We start from the raw sequence: 16,839 nt of genomic DNA on the forward strand, positions 1-16,839 counted from the left end.
TACTACTGACATAAAAACCTAATGTCTTTACTAGTATGCTTTCATCTATAGTATTGCCTTCTGAACTAGAGATGTTAAATGCTTGGGCATTGTTGATGTCTTTTGCATTAACCCAAAATTAGGCATGACATCTAATTACTTAGGCTGAGGTTCAGATCACATTGCCAGGCACAGTCTGTGCCAGCTGAGGATGTGGTGTACACCTCCCTCTCCCACTACTGCGTGGAAGGGTGTAAGACAAGTTTGGTTCACCTCAGCTGAAGAAGCATTTAGCAACTCCTCATGGCTCTTGCATGGGTGCAGAAGTCAGAACGTAACACTGCACTCCCCACTCTGCCGCCCCCCACACTCCTTCCCTCCACACTTTCCCCCATTTAGCATTTAGTATAAGAGAACCTCAAATCCAGGATTGAGGCAGCAATCTGTTTCTTGTGTTACCATTGTAGTAGTTGGGAATTCTGCCATGTACTCTTGTGGTGCAGTAAAGGAATAGGTTATGAGTAAGACAGCAAGACTCTGCTTGTCACTAAGTATAGAAGATAAGTGCCTCAAATCTGAAAGTAACAGGAATATATTTGATTAGCAGGGCTGAGAAAACAGAATCACAGAGTGGTTGAGGTTGGCAGGTACCTGTGGAGGTCATCTTGTCCAACCCCTCTACTTAAGCAGGGCCACTGAGGTTTGACTGCCCAGGACCATGTCCAGACAGCTTTTGAATATCTCCAAGGAAGGAAACTCCATGACTGTTGGGGTCCCTCCCCCTGCCATGGAGCCCTGGGAGAGGGGCCCTGGGGGGGAGACACGGGGTTTCCCTGCCCCTGCTCAGCTTCATTCCCCATTGGTTGGTTTGGGTTCCCTGATAATGCCAAGGACCCTCGGGTCCCGTGACTGCGGAGTTCCTGAGCTCAGCCCCGGCCATGCGGCTGGAGAAATAAACACCTCTGAAACATCTACCACGAATCTGTCCATACATACTTCCTTTCCACGGGACTCCTGGTTTGAAATATGCTTGTTGCAGTAATCCCCGCTGCGACACATGACCTCCCTGTGTAGCTCGTGCTAATGCTTGGTCACCTTCATGGAACAAAAAGTGTTTCCTGATGTGTGCAGGAAACCTCCTTAGTTTTTTATATGCCCATTGCCTCTGCTCCTGTCAGTGGGCACCACTGAAAAGAGCCTGACTTCATCCTCTTTGCATCTTCCTTTCAGATATTTGCACATACTAATGATGGCCTCAATGAGCTTTGTCTTATTGAAGCTGAGCGGTCCCAGTTCTCTCAGCCTTTCCTCATGGGAGAGATGTTCCAGTCCCTTAATCATCTTTGTGGCCCTGTGTTAACTCTCTCTGGTGTGTCCCTCTCTGTCATACTGAGGAGCCCAGAAGTGGACCCAGCACTCCAGGTGCAGCCTCTGCAGTGTGGAGCAGAGGGGAAGGATCACTCACCTCCCTGCACCTCCTGGCAACTTTGTCTAATGCAGTCTCTAACTTGTCTAATTAGCACTTTGGCTAAAAGGTTGGTTTGCTCTTAAAATTGAGTGCAGTTGTAGTATATGGAAACGCTAAGTCTGTAATTTTTTACTTACAGTAATAGACTTTTAGGGGCTGTAATCATATACCAATGTATAAGCATCAACAAACCCAGAAACAGAAGTCAACCTCTGCTTGAAGAAATTGGTCTTTGATATAAGGCAGGAAGTAAGAGCAGTGGACAGCTCAGTATTTGCATACCTTGCTCATTTCTTTTTGTATATTATGATGTAGAGGAGTTTTAAAGGCCAGCCTTGCAGAGGGCTAGAGACAGCCCTGCCTGTAGTAGCACAGGATGTGAGAAAAGAGTAGAAGTTTGAAAACCTAACAGGTGAGTAATGGAAGAGGCAAACTTGAGGCAGAGCTGACTTCTCGGTACTGAACAGAGTGACAGAATAGGGGAAAGCCATGAAAGTGGGCTTGTGAATGAGACTAGTCAGTTCAGAAAAGAAAGGTAGTAGAAAAATAGAAAGAAGAGCATGACTTCAGCACAGTGAGAGACAGAAGGGGAGAAACTGGAAAGTGAAGCTTTGTAGTATTTCCTTGAGTGAAGGGATCACTAGATGAGACTTCAAGATGACAAAAGGAGAAGGATGAGAGAGTCTGGGTAAAACCTTCAGCAATATGTTCTTTTAGAATGCTTTTATCATCCTTTGTAATATGATGTTGTGTATTCCTTTTTATTTTTCACTGCGGATGCAGACTTCCAGGCTGTAATTGATTAACTAAATTAATGAATAATACCAAACAATGTTTACAGGGGATTTTAAGAGACGTGCAAGAATATCTCGTAATGGACAAGAGGATATCCAGGCGCTTCTACTGTAAAGTTTATATTGAAGAATTAAGCATTTTCAAAAGTTTCAAAATAAAAAGATTAAGTAAAAGAAGATTTTGGTACCTACTCTAAAAAATAATTTTGTGTATGTTCTTTTATGTGGTTGAGATTTTTTTAGTTCCCTAAGTTTTCACACAGTTTTATGATTCAAGAAAATAATCTGTGGTAAGATTTGTAGTTAGGATTAAATATTTAACAGTTGTTAAAACTGGTGGTATTTGGTAACAAGTGTGACTTTTGCTATCAGTAAATGCATGTCCAATAATTTGGTATTGCTTGGTAAGCCCTGAGTGAAAAAAGAAATACTTAGCTTTAATAGAAAAAGTGAGGGTACAAATGATTGAAATGAAGAATATTAATGGTGAAGTGAGGAGGGATTTCCTTGTTGACAAAAACAATTTTTGGAGTGACCTATGGATATCTTCTGTGTGTCACAATGCAGAACACATTTTGTTCTGGACCAGTTTTAATAATTGTTTGGTCATAATACAGACATCCTATGTCTTGCAACAGTTTCAGTGCAGTACATCACTGTAAGAAATTCCAGACTGATTTGAGAGATAACACCAGGATCTTGTGTAGTTGCTGTCACCAAAGGTTCTGATCAGGCAGTAGTGCAAACCCAGCCAAACTAGGAAACAGCAGTGTAAACTTGTACCAGTACCTAGGGGGGGGCTACAAGAAAGCTGGAGAAGGACTTTTTCCGAGGGCATGTAGTATAGGGATGATGGCTTTTAACTGAAAGACGGTAGATTTAGACTGGATATTAGAAGAAAGTATTCGTGGAGAGGATGTGTAACACTAGAACAGGTTGCACAGAGAAGCTGTGGATGGCCCATTCCTTAAGTGTTGTAGGCCAGGTTGGATGGGACTTTGAGCAGCCTGATCTAGGTGAAGGTGTGGTAGGGGAGTTGGAACTAAATGGTCATTAAGGTCCCGTCCAATCCAAACCATTCTATGATTCCTTGAAAGTCTTACCATTTTCTTTTTAATTAGAGAAGTTTTCTGTATGGTGTTTCTTGAATGCATGTTGCTCATACACTGCGTAATAGAAAACTCCTGAGCAATATGTAGGTATAAATGAAGCCTGAACTAAGTGGAATTCTGATTTTAGTTTTTTAATCATACTAGGCAGAGGTTAATCAATGGACCCACAAGTTATTAAAGGAAACCAGGATAAAAATCTGGAAGAATAAAATGAAAGCATTAGAATATTTAGGTTTATCATTTTAAAAAAAGAAACAATCAATCCCCCCAACCTCCCACTTCACTTTGAAATAATGTATAATTTGAAAATAAGCTCAAAGATTGTGTCTTTCATTTAATTTGGAGCTTGTTTGTGGAACTGCCAGAGAAAAGAGTAAACCAATTCTTTCTGCACTTCTGAGTGCTTATTATTTTCCTTTTGGAAAGGGAAAGCAGATGAGTGCCAGCTTGGTATAGTTGGTATACATTTTGGTAGTGGATGAAGTCAGCAGTCCAGCATTCAAGGATAAAGATAAATAACCCTTGCACATTCCTACTCCTTACGTATCTGTTTCACAGAACCCCATAAGAAATACAGGGCTGCTTGTATGTAGTTTGCATGACTACATGATCCCATAATTCAAATGACAGTACAGGTCTTGATAAATCTGCAGTGATGGCAACAGTCCTAGAAAGAGCTAATGACAGTCCCTATGTTACCTTATGTAGTAGTAGTAGTAGTGACAGTAAATAATGCATCTATTTATTAATATTTTAATATCTATAAATGTTTTTAGATTGTGTGTACTGTTCAGTTGCAAAGTAATAGCCACCTTGCACTTAAATTTTGAAAAATAACACCTCAGGAATGGATTTCTTCCCAGCCATACCACTGTGAAGTCCTCACTGTAGAAACACAAAAACAGACTTGAACTTTGAGAAATGCATATTTAACAATATCTAAAAGCAAGAGCAAATACTGGTGTTAGTGGTAAGTAGAGTCTACTGATGTTAAAGGTCTCTCATGGGCAGTGAATTAAGTCCATATACTATTGAAAAAGAATGGTTTCAGTTAACCTGTCAGGGGCTTGAATTTATTGATCTAACCCCCAAGAATTTCCTATATAAATTGTGAGCAGTTCTGCTCGTTACTCACTAGTACCTGATTTGGGATCCATCAAAAAGAAAGGTGTAAAATGTTCTAACTGTGAAGTTTCTTATGTTAGGAAACCTGTTTTAACCCTAACAGTTATATTTGAATAAGTTTTTGTGCTTTAATACCTTCTTAAAGTCATATATTATATAGTAAGGGGCATTCAAGTTAAAAGTGACTTGCATAACTAGAAGTAGAATGGAGTGGGTGGGTTTGGAGAAATAATCAGATACAAAGTTTTCACAATTACGTGCTTAATTTTCAGGGTTAATTCAGGTAGTTGTCCTTCAAGCGAGGAAGAGTCACATCCCTAAAATTGATTATTTTTCTTTTTCACCTCTGTCTGTGAACATTTTATAGCATGAGAAGTTGTCAGTTGTAATGTAAATACTTTTTGCTGTTCAAAACCATGTATTATAAACCTGTAAATAGATGCCCAGGTTGAATACAGTCTTTATGTCTGTATCCTTCCTGAGAGATAAATAATAAAAAGACATAAATAGTGTGCTCAGAATTGATTTTATGCCTGTTATGAGAGCTGCTCATGTGATGAGAATGCCATCTGACAAACTGATGTGTTTTGATAGGTGCTGAGGTAGTTGTACAGGTTTTTTTAATTAAGCAAAAATCACAAGTGGTGTGTTCTACAGGAGGTTAATCCCAATATCAAAGTTTAAATGTTAGTTTAGGCATTACGAGACATGACCAATCTCTTCTCATGCATTTTTAGAAGTGTGATGTGAAGTGGATGCTGAGGCTGGGCAGCTGTATTATGGGAATGTAAAGTAACTCGTTGCCTGGCAGCTCACAGAAAACATGTCTAAATATTTGTTTCTGTGGATCTTTAAAGGAATGAGCTAACAAGCAGCTTTCTGTATGTTTTCTTTAACATTTTAATGTCTCTATGATGTGAGAAATGTTTAAGTCTTTTAGAGTATTAAATTAAGAAATTACTGCTTCAGTAATCCACTCTTTTTTCCTTGGGCACTTAGTGGTTGACAACTATCAACACCAAACTGTCAACACCAAAACCAACTGTCGATAATCGATTGTTCCTGTATGTAGGATTATTTATTCATTCATACAAAGGGTTATTTGGTTAATCCTATATTAATTATGAAAATTTGTCATCTGTATTTTGAAACTCTAAGAAATAATTGCTGTATTTATTCCTTTATATTTTTACAATATTTATAGTGTTGTTTTAAAGGAACTAGTGAATCAAATGAGCTATCCTGTATTTTAAATCTGATCCACCATCCTGTACTTTTCTGAAGGTTTTTATATTTGCTTTCATGCTTCTTTCATGTGTTTGCATGTATATGTTATAGCTATATCTATATATATACATATAATTTTGCATGACAGTGTTAAAGCTTCCTCTTTTCATACCATTTTTTCTTTATGCCAAAGAACACTTGACGTATGTGTTAATTAAATTTGATTGCAGTACTTTAAGTGTCCTGAAGTTAGAAATATAGCGTATTGTTAAAATCCACAGCAGCATAGAGCCAGAAACTGGTTTAGAGGAAGAATAAACATGGGGAGGTATGGGCATGCAGCAAGTTGTCGTTACCTGATGCATCAATTACCTGGAGGGAGAAAACACGCTTATGTGCTGTTTTGTGATGGATGTCTATTGAATGTGATGGGATTTGACTGTGTGCTGAAAGTTAAGTTTTTACCTGTTTTACTGATGGGTCTAAGATTTGTGTGCTCAGTATTAATCATATACTCAGGTTGAAGCTTGGCTTTGTACTTAGGAGCTTTTACGAAATCCTTGCGCTTGACCAAACGATATTATGTGTTTATGTAGCTACTACAGTGCTTTAAAAAAAGATAGCTGTGACTACAGCTACATTTTTCAAAGGTGATGATGAGGTGTTAATAGTAAATGAAATTATTTTACAGGATACTAAATTTTGCCAGCATGTAAATCTTCCTTTAATGCCTTGCAGCCGAGTTTCCCGTCTTTGCTGCCATCTAGTGTTCTTTTTACATGCCAAACCATAGGTAGAGAGATTTTAAAGGCAACTGCTGCCATATTTGCTTCTTCATATTTGTTTAGTTTTTTATCAGTCTTCGTCCCTATTGGTGTTTAAAATGGAACTGAAAAATCCATTAATCTTTATCACCTTGGCTCATTCACTTCTGTAATGATGTAGGCTCAGGTATGATCTGCAGGGTCAGCTTCTCTGAGAAAACTTCTTGTGTGATGAAATCTTTTATTTTACAAGCATATCATGAAGTCTTGTGTGTGGTTTTTGCTGAAGTCTTTTTGTATTTTCTATCCTGATAATCAAATCTCTATGATTGCATTTTTATGCTTTTCTTAATAATAACTTTTTTTGGAAAATAAGGAGATCCAGAGAGTTAGTCTTATAGGATTGCAGGTTATTGCTGGTACTTTACTTGTACTTTACATTATGATGTTACTCAGAGTTTCTGTAGTCTATTGTAAATTCTGTAGCATTTCAAGAGATTTTAGAGTTCTCGCTTAGGCGCACCTTCTCTTGCTCTATAGTGGTGTAAGAGATACCCCTTCCAAATACAAGTTTGGTGCTTATTACTGGTACACAGGAGAACAGCAGACAGTTTAATTCCAGAATTAGTTGTTTTTATTGTTTGATTCTTGGATCTGTTTTTATAAACAGTATGAGAACATGACACTTCAGCTTTAATACTTCTTATTTTTTTCCTGGTTAAAATTGAGATTGTGTTTGTTTTTATTTAATCAGTGTGTTTACCTTTTTTAACAACAGATCACAATTTCTACACCAATATTTATGCACTGTAAAGCATGAATCAGAATTTGTATGAAAGAATCACTTTCATCTCTCGTGTAAATGTGCATTTCCATAACTTGGATCCACTGCATATTTTTATAAAGTTACGTTTCCAGAACCAGTGTAGTCTACTGCCATATTAGCTAAATCTCATATTTGTGAGAAATACTGGAATGACAGTTCTGGAAGCAATTTGTGTTAGCTACAAAATTAATTATTCTGGGGCATGCACAGGCCATGAAGAAGTTTTATATTGTTCTGTGTCCGTACATCATTCCTGATATACGGAGAACACCATTCATCAAAATTGATGTGTACTTTCCTTTTTGGGACAGCTGTTCTTTTTGTACTAAGGTGGGCTCTTGTGATCCTTAGTCTACTAGGTACTAAAAGATAACTGTTCTCTTTGCTGAGAGACAATACTAAGATAAGGCTTTTGGCACTCTTAGACTGGAAAAAGAAATGCTATTCTTTGGACTAAGCCCAGATACTTGATTTGACTGAAGAAATAAAAGATGATTTTTTTTCAGTGAAGCAGAAGTTATGCAAGTGGTAATTCAGGACTCTATTTCGTACTTGTTCGTATGTTCATAAAGCCATCACTTTTCTCTACTAACTTCTAAAATAAAGTTTTGAGCTCCAAGAAAGTGTTTGTTTTATTTCCTATTTCAGCTTGGATAAGTTTAGGGCTGTATGCACTGCAAGTGGATATTGATATTAATATTAGTCAAGCGAATCTGTAAATCAAATGTAACTATGCCTTAAACTCAGAGATTTGCCTGCTTGTATGTTAGAGATGCCAAATTTGTAGTGGTTAGTGGGTGAAACATCAGTATGTTGTGAGTCAGTTTTGTGCTGTATTGCAGCACTGAAAGAAACACTTGTAGTTTAACTGTTCTGTCACTTTTAAAATGTGATGCAAAACTACTTTTTTTTCTGAGTATCCTTTTTAGAAGGGGAAAAATGCAATTCATAGAAAACACTGGGGTTAACAGTAACATTTGGTGGGAGAAAGTAGAGAAAATTAAAGTTGCCACCAGGAGGAGCAGTCCCAGAATATTCTCTTTTTTTTTACTGGCACAGTTGCCTAGTGCTGCAGCTGTAAACTGTCTGTATCTTTGTGAATATCACATGGTTTTTTAAGGGTAGGGTACTAAATAGAATGCAACTAAAAAAACCCCCCAGAAAGAATCCAAATGAAGAACTCAAGTATTTTTGCAAATTAGAATCTGGAAAATAAAGATTCCTTTGACATTTGGAATTTTAATATGTCTGTTTAGGTCTGTATCCTGGCTTCATTATGGTATGCTGTTAGTCAGACTTTCTGTATCAAGATTAAATCTGGTTTTGTATCTCTTAGTTGAGGTGTAATAGAATTATTTTCAGGAGCTGGTGTTACTGCAGACTCAATTCTCCGTATCTGCCTAGACCAACCCTTAGTGAAGCAGGCGCTTGGGTCATGTAGCTGGCCTGTGCATGTGTGTCTGTACGAGAGGCAAATTGTCAGGGACTGAACAGGAAGGAAAGGAATGAGTTCACTGAGAAACACAAAGTGCTGGACCTTGCAGGGATTTGAGTGTAGACTTTATTTTTTCTGTTTCCATTCTGTGTCTGTCTCCCCCAGCCCCTGAACTTACAAGTCTTTTCATAGTTAAACATTTAAAATCTGTAAAGCAATGCAAAGATTTAGGAAAAAGGGGAAATTTTTTCGTGGGCGAAGTAGTGTTTTAATGTTACATGTTACCCTGGATGTATTTAAAAGTCATGTAGATGAGGCATTTAGGGGCATGATTTAGTGGTGGACTTGGCAGTGCCAGATTAACAGTTGAACTGATGATTTTAGGGGTCTTTTCCAACCTAAACAGTTCTATGATTCTGTGTAGCAACAACATGTTATTTGTAAGGGGCAAATTAAAAGAAATAAAAGGGTTGTCCAATAGTCTTTTAAACTATGTAGCTAAAATATTTTGCTAATCAGGGACAGAGTTCATTTATAAAGGAACTCGAATGAAGTTTTGACACAATAGAGGAAATGGATGCATATATGGTTATAAAACTGGTGAAAGTAGCATTTGTATTTAAAATGTAACAATTTGACTTACAGTAACTTCACAGTGATGGATATTGTTACTTACATTTAATCAAGAAATGAGAATGTCTGAGGTTTTTTTCCCTTAGTAATAGATTTTATTCATATAGAAAATGTGTATAGTCAACAGTCCATCACATCACATTACTCCTGAAATGTTGTGATGTTGTGTGTATAATCTAAATTAGATTCTGGAAACCCATGGGATTTCCCATTAGTGTTTTCAAATATTGGTATTCCATATGAATTTCACATTTCATTAACTGGATTGTCATTAGTTCTCTGTTTCAAATTCCTGGCCTGTTACCGTTACCGATTCAAAATGCTACTGTCTATCTTCTCGATATTATATCCCCCACACTTAGTGGGTAAGTATGTGCTCAAGGGCTATTTTTATGTGTAGTATTAACAAGTTATTGACTCAGGTTTGTAACAAAGGTTTTAAAATGGAAGTAAACACTTGAAGTAAGTCAAGTTGACTTTTTGTTTCTGAGGGGTACTTTACAAATTCTGTTGGAAGATTGTTTAGTAGCTAAATTGAACATGAGCCTGTCATCTGGGTCCTGTATGTAATGTCAGATGCTGGGCATGATGCAAAGTTAAGGGTGGTCAGCACCCTTGGTGACAGTCCCTTACAAAACAGCAAAATCACTTTCTGTAAATTGTGTTAGTGGTTTTTGGAACCCAGAGAGATAAAGTGGGTCATGAAAATCACAGAGATAACTCAAAACTGGATGTTAATGCAAAGTGAGTGGCTGGGCCACATTTTATTTACCCTGCCATGCATCTGTGAGAAAGAAGAGTTTTTATTTTTCTTTATATGGAAGATTTTTTATTTTGTGATTTCTTTTAAAGTTTTAAACCTGGAAGTCCGGCAGTACAGCTCGGTCACATAAAGATAAAAACTAATCAATAAGTGATTGCATCTTACCTTTATTTTCTTTTAATGATCTGCTGCCTTCTGGCAAATGTTTCCCCATAGGATGAAGATGAGTTGGACTCTCACACCATGGTGAAGACCAATTCAGAGAGCGCTGGTACCATGAGAGCCACCAGTACGATGAGTGAAGGCGCTCAGACAATGATTGAACACAACAGCACCATGTTAGAGTCAGACTTGGGGACCATGGTAATAAACAGTGATGACGATGAAGAGGAAGATGGGACCATGAAACGTATGTTGTTCATTTGCTTTCTTCTAATAATGTAGTATGTTTTCTCATGCTGCATGACAGTGCTGTATCATGAATGGCTTTTAAGTTTCAAGTTCTGTGGTTAGAACAGGGGGAGAGGGGTATTTGTGTCTCTAAGCACTCTATAATTTATAGAGAAAAATTTGACTATAGTGGGAGATTCAAAGCAGAAGTCTGGTTTTGGTGTTTTACTAAGTTTCTCTAGAGGACTCTCAAATTGTCATTCTATGAATTGTCCCTTTTACTGCTTGTCTCTTTGTCTCCTGTCCCACATACATTTGGACCAGTTCCTTGGAGCTAAACTGGTGTGATTATGCTGTTTCAATGTCACTGGTCCTGGGAACATATTGTGACTCTCTTTGGGGTCAGCAATCAGTAATATATTTTGCTGCAAAATTGTTTTGTAAATCATGATCACCTAGCAGATCTGTATTTTTTAAGCAAATAATTATTTGGACTTTTTTGGAATGTAATTCAACAATGGTTGATTTAAGGCCATGATCCAAAAATTACTGAAACCTAAGTAAAAAGTTCTAATTGATTTTGGCAGCATGTGAGGGAGTATGTAACAAAGAGAAAAAAAGTTGTGGATGTTTTTATGTATAAAATTATAACTTATACTGAAATATCCATAAATACACATTTTAAAAATAGTTAATTTACATACTTATTTACTGATACACTCATTGTTTGGCTGAAGACTACTGCAGATTGAGGTTCATAAATTTTAATAGAATTAGTTTGCTTAAATAGGCAGCATCAATAGATGACTCTAACTCAGGCTGTAGCTGCCTGATTTCATGAGGCACAATGCAGTGTTTAACTCCAGGCGGTTGTGGGGGGGGTGGGGTGTGGGGCGCTCTGTGTGTGTGTGTAATGCAGAGAGCTAATATCTCAAGAGTGGAAATCAGTGCCAAATAAATAACTTTGTAGAGTGTTTTGTAGTAAATACAAAGCTGCATTTGTGTTTGCATATAGATACCTGATGTAATTTGCTCAAGATAAGTTGGAAGTGCAAAGCAGATACTTTTTTTTGTGTACAGGAAGTTGGAAGGAAAAAGGGGTTTTGTAGATTTTGTTTGTTTGGCTTTTTTGTGGTTTGTTTTGGGTTTTATTTTGCTTTTCCTTTAGAGTTCTCAGTAATAAGATTGCTGTTGACAGTGATTAGTTTAAGTATAATGATTCACCTCCAGATTCAGTATGTGCTTTAATTTGTCTTTATGTTGAAACAGAATACTTGCCTGTTAGACCATGAGGCTAATGGAAGGTTAGTACAAGTGATCTCAAACCCATCAGTTTCAACAAACTAAGGACAAGCTAAGTGATTAAAAAAAAAAAAAAAAAAAAGAAAGGGGAAAGATAGTATGAAAAAATTTAGAATAAATTCTTAGGGTGGAAGTATTATGAATTAGGGTTTAGTGCAGTTTCTATGCAGCCTGACAAATCACTTCAGTCTTTTTAAGTAAATTCTGTATAAGTAGTATACCAAATTGCACCACACTATCCATGTAGTTTTTTATATGTGCTGAGAGGAAATACCTGCTACTATGCCAAACAGATCAAAAGAGTGGCATTAGGTTTGCATTGCACTCTCTTATTCCGTGTCTTACTTGTCTGCTGGGGACACTGCTTTTAAAATGTACTGTTGTTTTCAATTTTTATTGATTCCCGTAATGATCTTTAGTTAGAAAGGGAATTGCCTTGACATTTGGTCAGTATATGTCTTAATCCCATTCTTCTTTCTTCTCAAACAAGAATGATCTTTGGGACAGGTGATAGGTTTCCTTCCCCTCCCTCCTCTCCCACACATGACTGTCTTGAGCCCTGTAACTGCAGCAAAGCAAAGCCAGCAAATTGGAGGTAGTTTGCCTCATGACAAGTTATGGTTTAATCATTCTGCTGTCAGGCCACAGGTTTGGTTTCAGCACTTCCTTGCTAAAATTTCTTGTATTTTGCATTAGGCACCCATTATTTGCATTTTTTACATTAAAAACTAGAAATAAGTCAAGAACAGGACCTCCACATCTCTTAGCTAAAAAGAAATATTAATCATGTCCACTGTAGCTGGTCCTCTGGTTTTTGTGATTGTTGTGCTATTGGCTGAAACAGGAGCAATAGCAAGTTTCCTAAATAAATGTCACCAGGAAGGGACATAAAAAACCTTGCTGTCTCTGAAAGGCAGACACAGATTTTGTGCTTCGTTGTACTCGACAAAGACACAAGATTTTGGAGATTGGTTGCTTTTTCCAATGTACCTTTATAGGCAAAGTAGGCACTTTCTGGATGTTTGTGTGATTTGATTGTAATAAATCAGAATGAGTATCTTAGAAGTGCTCTTTGATACTGCTGAATAACAGAACATTGTAAGCAAGAAGCTTGGAGAAATAAACTTAGTAAACAAGGGAAGAAGGATTTCATTTCCTTCCTAGAGACACAAAATATTTATGACAAACTTTTTATTTAATTGCTGTTGTGTTTAGTTTCATGTTTTGTTTCCTTCTGCCTTTTGTTTCCCTGCTCAAGGACAAAATAAGAAACAATAATATGTTTTTATTTATAAGTACCCATGCTTAGAGGCCTCTGGGAGCCATGACAGAAAATAACCAAAACCATATTTTTTTCACTAATAGGGAATTGTGCCCAGATAAAATTGGGATCTGGAACAAAAAGAGGCCTGTCTTCCTACCCCAACATACAATATACAGTCTAGTAATAAACAACATTTATGCTGTCTTGCTTGGTATGCCTGTGCATGTTCTTATCAAAGACTCTGTGGTATGTACCTGGAAGGAGGAAAGAAAATGAAGAACGCAGAGAGTTGGGAGTAACTTAACCTTACGAGATTTAATGCAGAGTAGACGAAAGAGTGAGAATGGTGAGAAATGTTACTTCTTTTGTTCAGTTGCCTGGGTTTTACTTATTTTTGTGCGGAAGCTTTTTCATATGTCAGTGGAGAGACTAGTGTTCAGACCAGCTTCCTCACATTCCCCTTGTGGTTTTCCGCAAGGCTTAGTGTTAGGGCACCAGGAGTACTTACGCTTGTTCTCTTTTCTCCTTTTCAGTAACATTCCCCCTGATTCTCTTTTTTGCCCTGTTAAATTTATAGTTGGCATCTGCTTTGGGCTGGAAAACTAGTTGTCTCTTATTAGTGCAGTTTAAGTTTATTCTGGGTTTCTAACTGTTACTTCAGACTTTGGTGAAGCTTCTGCATAGTTTGTGGTTGGTAATGAATGTATTAAAAGAAGAGGACAGAGAATGAATGAGGTGGCATTTGACAACTAGAATGTAGAAAAGTAATCAGGTTTTTGTTTTATTACTTTTTGCCCTGTAAGACATGAACATTTTAGGTTTAGTCAGTATAATTCTTAAACACATTCTTCCTTCTAAACAAACAAGAATATAATCTTTGGGACAGCAGGTTTCCTTCCCTGGCCTTCCCCCCCCACAGGTGACTGTCTTGAGCGGCGTAACTCCAGCACAATTGGCAAACTGGAGGTAGCCTGAAGCAAGTGATGGTTTAATCATTCAGCTGTCAGGCAGCAGGTTTGGCTCCAGCACTTACTTGCTCAACTTTCTTATCTTATTGTATAATGGTAGTTTTGGTAATAGTGGGACATGCACCATGCTGTAGAACCTACATGTTGATTGAAGAATTCATGAGTTGGTTTATTCATTATTTTTTAGTGATTTCAGCATCCAGGGTAAGGGATTGTTTGATACTCTAAGTCAGTCTCCCCTGTGATATGAGGTGTATGCTTGAATAGCTTTGGAGTGGTGCTTCAAAACTCTTAGAAAGGCCTAAATCCTACAGCTGGTTTTTCAGCTGAAAAGCAAAAGCTGGTGACATGTTTTATAACAATTTATGACCTAATTCCAGAAATTCCTAATTAAGGAAACTTAATTATGGGCTGGTTTCAGTGGTGCTGTAAGCCTGGGCATTGATACTTCATGGATGTATTTTCAGTCAAGTGTGTTTACTGTGCCCCGATAGGATGGTTTGCTTGGTGCCGTACGTAGGTGTACTGGTGCTTTAGGTGTATGTATGTATGTATAAAGAGGTGATAGATGTTTACAGGTCCTCAAATGGTTCTCAAGCCATTTTCTGTGGTTGGTAATAAAGTTGTTCATTTATATCACTAGTAGTAGTATATTTTAAAAGTGGGGATTTTTTTTTTTTTTATAATGTTGTTAGCAATTCTGCTTTTGAGAGCTGTTGCAAAATGCTAGTTTAATGCATATTTTCTTTGTTTTGTTAAAAACAGAAATAAAGTGTCATTCGGCTGGAATGGACTAATGGGAGGTGTTTGAACAATGCTCTCAGGCACATGGTGTGATTCTTGGAGTGTCCTGTGCAGTGCCAGGAGTTGGTCTCGATCTTCCTGATGGGTCCTTTCCAACTCAGCATATTCCATGATTGTAATAGTAATATCATTGAATATTTTTTTCTTTTTTTCAGAGAGTGGGGAAAAAAAAGAACAAAAATTATTAAACCAGTTTTACAAGTCTTATTCTTAAGAAGCAAAGCAATGTTTTGTGCTGGAAACTTTTTCCCATTAAAAATTGTAACTTGGGGTCATAGTCCTTCAAAAAGTCTCTGAAAGCTTCAGCTAGTTGAAAATTATGTGGATTTTCCATTTAAATGCCAGTTGCAATTATTTCTGGTAAATAGGTGTGTCATGGAACAAGCAAAAGCCCTAATGAGGCCTAAACTGAACGAAGACTTGGGTGTATAAGTCACTGTGATACAAAAACTGTGAACTCAGTAACCACTTTGTTCCACAGCTCTCAATAGTCAAACATTTCTTAGATTTGTCCTGCGGTAGACTCCCAGCCGCTCTGGCCTGCCTAACTGGTGCTGCTGTTACTACTGCTGCTTCCTTGTTGGTTGCCAGTAGCCTGGCCTCTAATTCTCTGAGATGGTTGCCTAGTAGGCATGCGTTAGCAGCAGAACTTTCCCGCTCATAAAATACAGTCACAATTCCTGCTTAGCATATGGCTGAAGGAGGTGGCTGTGGCAGCTTTCTATGTGGTAGTTCACTGTTAGATGCATTTGCCTGGAGACTGAGGTCAAAATTCTAGGCTCCTGTCTCCCATTTCCCAGAATTACTGCCGCTGTGTTGTAGGGCACCTTGTGGGGGGAGAGAGCAGTGGTAGGAATGTATGGAATACAAAACCCAAGTAGTATGTGATTTTGTATAAGCTCTGGTAGCCTTTGTAGTAGGGTGAGAGCACATAGGTAGGTATAGGTCTAAAGAAGGCTGAAAGATGATTGCTTTACAGGTTCTGACACTAATAGTGCCAAAGCAGTGTATTCTGAGGGAATAAAAATACTGACAGGATGTTCACAGAAGCACTTCAGAGCAAGGAGAGCCAGATCCCTAACTTCACCAAGCGGCTGAAAATGCTCCTCAGTTGAGTGGTAGATGGAGATCCACAGAATGTGGAAGGCTGTGGAAGCTCATGGCTTTCGGCAAAAGGAAGAAAGCTTTCCTCTGTAGATATGCAGCTGCAGAAGAGGTCCAGTGTCCTGGTGGTAACAGAGTGAGAGAAGGACTCACAGTCTTTCCACAGAAAATTGTAGTGGGAGTCTCCCTTCTGTAGGAGATGGTCATCCTCATCTGCTGACCTTACTTGTTAACTAACAGCAGAACTTATAAACTGATTTAAAATCAATTTTATAGTAATACAATACTTTTCTGTTGGAAATGCTTCACTACAAAATAATTTTTCATGGTGGATGACATCAGTTGAATTTTACCAAAATATGCATTAGAATGAAGTGTGCATCCTCCTTATTTTGAAATGTGTGTTGAGAAATGTGTGTTTGTGATATGTTTTTGAAACAGTGTCATAGAGTTGGTGTTGTGTTATGTCGTTGCCTCATTCATTTTATTCAGCATACTTTTTGGGAGACACATAACTATTTGGGGACATCCCTATTGGCTGTGTCCTATCAGGGGTATTGCTGAGGTAGAATGTGTTTTTAGCATCAATGGTGCTCTCTGTGTTTTATGGCTTCCCAGCAATTTCTGACTGTTGTTTTATTATGGCTTTTTTTCCAAAGCTGTCTTTGCAGTAGGCAAGTGTAGGGGTGATAGGAGACAGATATTCTTAAATATTGAAACTGTGGAAAACATTTTTAAACATGATCATTGCTTATTGAAAAACAAATAATTAGAAGAACTGAAAAATCCAAATCCTTCTAGAATGGAACAGGCTATTGCACAGTAGGTTTTCGGTGCAAGTGTGGAGTGATACTGACTGTGCTATAGATTTTTTATGGCAA

General features: G+C 37.7%; 1 protein-coding gene across 1 annotated transcript in view; it reads left to right on the plus strand.

The window, feature by feature from the left end:
- STK3 (serine/threonine kinase 3) overlaps positions 1 to 16,839 on the plus strand; it is a 146,784-nt gene that overhangs the window by 77,317 nt on the left and 52,628 nt on the right. Inside the window, exon 11 of the mRNA XM_017730288.1 lies at positions 10,343 to 10,535. Coding sequence (XP_017585777.1) covers positions 10,343 to 10,535 — 193 coding nt within the window. The remainder of the gene's footprint in view (positions 1 to 10,342; positions 10,536 to 16,839) is intronic.

The sequence above is a fragment of the Corvus brachyrhynchos genome, unplaced genomic scaffold (genome assembly GCF_000691975.1).
Source record: "Corvus brachyrhynchos isolate BGI_N302 unplaced genomic scaffold, ASM69197v1 scaffold302, whole genome shotgun sequence".
Lineage (NCBI taxonomy): Eukaryota > Metazoa > Chordata > Aves > Passeriformes > Corvidae > Corvus > Corvus brachyrhynchos.